We start from the raw sequence: 5,022 nt of genomic DNA on the forward strand, positions 1-5,022 counted from the left end.
TTCTTCTTCTTCTTCCTTTCTTCTTCTTCTTTCTTCTTTCTTTTTTCTTCTTCTTTTTTTCTGGTACCAGGGTTCGCACTCAGTACCTCACCTTTGCCAGGCAGGCACTTACGCCACTGAGCTATCCCCCCAATCCCTAGCACTTGCTGTTGACTATTAGATAAAGAAGTGGTAGAGAAAAATGTTAACGGAGTAGACATATTTCTTTCTCTGCTGAGAATTAGTGTTTGATGAATTGTTATTACATATTTCTGTCCTGTGTGTTAGCATATACGTAGGTGTGATACGTGTTCACAGATCGCTATGTGTTATGTATAACCACATGCTATATGTTGTAGATACATAAGCTCCTAGGACGCAGCGGTGTGCGGCTGCAGGCGTCCCGCCCTGCGGTGCCCCTTGGGGCAGCCCCTGCGGTCCCTGACCGCCCGGCCGGCTGTCGCTGCAGGTGGAGTACGAGGGCCTGAAGCACGAGATCAAGCGCTGCGAGGAGGAGGCGGTGCTGCTCAACAGCCAGCTGGAGGACGCGCTGCGCCTCAAGGAGATCGCGGCGCACCAGCTGGAGGAGGCGCTGGAGACGCTCAAGAACGAGCGCGAGCAGAAGAACAGCCTGCGCAAGGAGCTGGCCCAGTACGTCACCCTGGGCGACAGCCACCTGGGGCTCTCGGTGGACGGACTCAAGTTCGCCGAGGACGGCGCGGAGCCCAACAACGACGACAAGATGAACGGGCACGTGCACGGGCCCCTGGGGAAGCTGAACGGGGACTACCGGGCGCCCGCGCTGCGGAAGGGGGAGGCCCTGCACCCGGTCTCGGACCTGTTCAGCGAGCTGAACATCTCGGAGATCCAGAAGCTGAAGCAGCAGCTGATGCAGGTAGGAGCTCCGCGGAGGGCTGCAGCGCCGAGCCCTCAGTTGGGAGATCTCGGGCTTCTGCGGCTGATGTCCCAAGTTAGCGCTACTTTGGCGGCACTGGACGCAGAACCCCAACCTTGTGCACTGAATTATACCCCCTCTTTCGTTCATTTTTCAAATTTTGAGACAGGGTCTTACTAAGTGGCTAAACTGCTTAGGCTAAGCTTGCAGCCCTCCTGCCTCAGTCTCCCAGAGTGCTGGAATTACAGACATGTGTTGCTATGCCCAGCTCAAGTTAATTATTTAAAAATATTGCTTCTTCAGTAGAAACTTTGAAGTTTTATTTTAGAAAGAATTAACAGAAGGGATATGAAAAATAAATTGTATTACATTAAGAAATGAGTTTCTTTGGGCTAGCCAGATAGCTCAGTGGATTAAAGTGCCTGCTTAGGCAGACTCAGGGACTGGGGTTCATCCCTAGTGTGCCATGCTGGCCCCGCTCCCGGAGTGTGCTGAGAGGGTGATTGACACTGGGTGTGGTGGCGGGCACCTGTAATCCTAGTGCTTGGGAGGCTGAAAACAGGAGGATCACTATGAGTCTGATCTACGTGGTGAGACCCTGTACTAAATACATTTTAAAAAAAAAAGGAGTAAATTTCTTTGAAGTGTGAATTAGATTTTAATCAGGTCTAAGGAAACACAAATCCTTGATGCTGGCATTTCTGAACAACAACAGGATTCATGAATTTCTTGCATAAAAGACCTGACAGGAAGTGCAGCTTTCCCTCACAGGCTGAAGAGTTCATTTTCCAAGGCTACCTAAGCCAACAAGACAGACAGGGCAGCCCATACTCATACTAGCCAGGATGGCGTCTGATTAAAAACACAAACAGGTATAAATTTTTTATATATTTGGTACAGGGTCTCACTACACGGCTTGGACTAGTCGTGATCCTCCTGTTTTCAAATAGGTTTAAATTTAAGGAGTTGGGGAGACCAGACATGGTGGCGCACGCCCGTAATCCCAACGCTGGAGAGGCTGAAAACAGGAGGATCACTATGAGTCTGAGCTGTATAGTGAGACCCTGTACCAAATACTTAAAAAACAAAAAATTAAGGAGTTCTGGCTATTCCAACATGCGCTAAGTAAGCCTTAACTTTGTAGCACCTTCAAATGCAGTGTTTTGCAGAGAGCCCACCCTGCAGCCGTCCTCACTGGGGTCGGCTTTCTTGAGTCCCACCTCCATGGTGGAAATGCCGTGGAAGGGCCTCACCTCCGCCTGATCTCAGACACCAAGCTGGGTTAGCAAGCTTGTAAATGATTAAGCTGAAGGCCTAATCTTCAGGGTCAACCTGAACCCTCCAAGGCTTTCAGGTGCAGCAAGTAATTAGAGGCTCGTAAGACTCTAGCAATGACTAATTTTTATAGCAAACAGAGCTTATAATTTTCTTCCTCCACACAGACAACAGGTAAAAAATGAAACCAGCAGGAATATATAGCTGGTGGGGTTAATTTGTCACTAGGCTGTGCTGTGAGCATTGACATATCCTGTATTTGACCACTAGTCCTTAAGGCTGCTGAAAGAAAAAAATATATATATTATTTAATTTGAATGATGACAAGAAGCCCTGACCACTAAGTAAATGCATTGCCTATAGATTGTCACCCAGCCACCAAGGCCAAAGGCATTTGATGCCTTGGTCTTAGTTGGTGGCATTGTAGAAGATGCTAGGAAGGGGGCCTAGTGCAGAAGACAGCTTGGCCATTTTCACCAGAGTATCCCTTGGGGTAAATTTCAAAACAGGTTTCACGCTTAACTTACTAAATTTGAAATGGATAACACAGAAGTCTATGAGAGATAAATCATTCAGTAAAAACAACAGTGAAGAACAAGCAAAGGTGGTTCTTCACGGGGTATCTTCTCCCCTCTGGTAGGGGCCGTCACTCTGAGGCTGTCCCAAGTTCTAAGATGCTTAGCATCTTGGGTCCAAAACCACTAAGTGCTGCTTATGTCTCCTCAGCCAATGTGCAGGCCACTCCTGTTGGACGCTCTGGGCTCAGCCACCAGTTCTCACAAGGGACAGCACTTTACTGTCCTGTACAATGAGGATGTTTCACAGCCTCCTCACCGCTGTGTCCTGAGGGATTATGGGATATGCCTGAGTTCATGAGTGCTCCGCAGATCCTTAAATCATTGGTACTGCCCTCCTTAATTCAACCCTGCAGAGCCTCTAATTTATGAAGCCCTCCAGCTATTGTTCTGTTCTTGAGAATGCATAGTTGGAAACTGTTAATTCAAGGGCAGTTGTCTCAGGAGGGGCTGGAGCAGAAATGGCTGAAAATAGCAGGTAAGTCAGGCCCAGGAGAGGTCATCAGCAGAAAAAGGCTGGTGGTAAGAGGTCCTATCCCTAGGTCATTGCTTGATGAGCTCAAGGGTGTGTGGGGTGGGGAGGCCAGCAGGGCTGTGCCCCCAAGGCCACTATGAACACGAGCGGGCAGTACTAACCTGTGACATTTTTTCTCTTTACTGGAGCTTGAACCCAGTGCCTTTGTGCTGAGTTATATCCTCAGCTGTTTGTTCAGTCAGTCCGTCACTCACTCACTTACTCATTCATTCATTTACTCATTCACTGACTGACTCATCCATTCCTTTGGCTAGTTATCCCGGCCAGGCCTAAGCTCACATACCACCATGCTAGATTTACCTTTTCTTTTAGGTAAAGTAATCATTTGCCTTCTCACAACCAGCACTGTTTAAATTCAGTATTTCCTAGGAACGTATTTCATCCAAACTATTGAGTGCGGCAGAATATATCATCTCAGGAATTATTTTTTTTTGTCATCTCACTTTTTCCTTAGCTATGTTATCCCTTTGGGTTTCATCTATACAAATAAATTATAACATTGTAGTATACATTGCCATGAATTTATTGTAATTGGCTTTGATGTTCATGAAACTAGAAAATGACGTGGCAGTGCTGATGGGCGGCAGTGCTTGTGGTGCCTGTACCCTGTATGGGAGCCACCGTGCCAGTGAAGTGTACGTGCAGGACAGCTATCCAAGCTGGGCGTGGTGGTGCCAGCCTGGACTCCTGGCACCCTGGGAGGCGGCAGTGGGGGGATTGCAAGTATGAGCACATAGGGCTGGGGAGATAGCTCGGTAGAATAAGTGCTTGCCTGGCAAGTGCAAGGTCCTGAGTTTAATCCCTGGTACTGCAAAAATAAACGAGCAAATGTGAGCACAGGGGGGACTTAGCCACTTGGTGAGACCCTGTTTCAAAGTAAGAAAGTAAAAAGGACCAGGGATGTAACTCAGTGTGAAGGCCCGGGGTTCAATCTCTAAGCCCCCCCCAAAAAATTGTAAAAGAGAGATGAAAGTTACGAAGTGCAGGAAGGTAAAATACAGCAAAGTAGATAGATAGATAGATAGATAGATAGATAGACAGACCCTACTGGGGACAGATGTGCCACCCAATGAGCAAGTGAGTATTAAAATTTAGTGTGAAGTCTCAAATGTTGCATGTTCGTGTTCAGATTGTGAGGTGCAGCATAAGTATCCACCCGGAGAGAAGAAAGGCCCTGAAAGACTTCTGTGAGCTACAGTGATTTTGCTCCGCAGCAGGGAGTCAGGGCCGTGGGGCGCTTCCGCAGTGAGCGAAGCCGTACACCTCACTCCGGTCTTTCCCTGTGGGGCTTGCAGCTGTCGTAGGTATAGGCTTTGCTAGTCTCTTAGACTCTGCTCAGTTCCGTGGCTCAGTTCACGGTGGCAGCACGACTGGGATAGGATGGCGCGTGCTTTCGGTCTTCTTGTCTCTTCGGGCGACGCTGCCTCAGTCCACACCCCTGCAGCGCAGTGGAGGCCATGTGCTCCAAATCCAGTGTCTGCATTTGGGTGATGTCGCCAGTGCTGCTGCGGGGCCTAAATGAGGCAGTGCACAGCTCCTAAGATTCTTAGCCATGTGTGGTGGCACCAGCCTGTAACCCCACGACTCGAGAGGCTGAGGCAGGAGCATCAGTGTGTTCAAGGCCAGCCCAAACTACATGGCAAGACCCTGTCTCAAAAAAAAAAAAAAAAAAGTCCATTTTGTATCTGTGTATTCAAAGTGGTTGGGATAGATATATAGTTGCATTCTCTTAATGAATAGAATGATTTGTTCTAATGGTGTTT

The 5,022-nt window shown here is 48.2% G+C and overlaps 1 protein-coding gene across 7 annotated transcripts in view; it reads left to right on the forward strand.

The window, feature by feature from the left end:
- Positions 1 to 5,022, forward strand: part of Bicd1 (BICD cargo adaptor 1) — a 240,672-nt gene that overhangs the window by 178,747 nt on the left and 56,903 nt on the right. For all 7 annotated transcript variants that reach the window (XM_004632224.2, XM_023716292.1, XM_023716294.1 and 4 more), the window contains exon 4: positions 449 to 874. In XM_004632224.2, coding sequence (XP_004632281.1) covers positions 449 to 874 — 426 coding nt within the window. The remainder of the gene's footprint in view (positions 1 to 448; positions 875 to 5,022) is intronic.

The sequence above is a fragment of the Octodon degus genome, unplaced genomic scaffold (genome assembly GCF_000260255.1).
Source record: "Octodon degus isolate 3935 unplaced genomic scaffold, OctDeg1.0 scaffold00047, whole genome shotgun sequence".
NCBI classification, from domain to species: Eukaryota; Metazoa; Chordata; class Mammalia; order Rodentia; family Octodontidae; genus Octodon; species Octodon degus.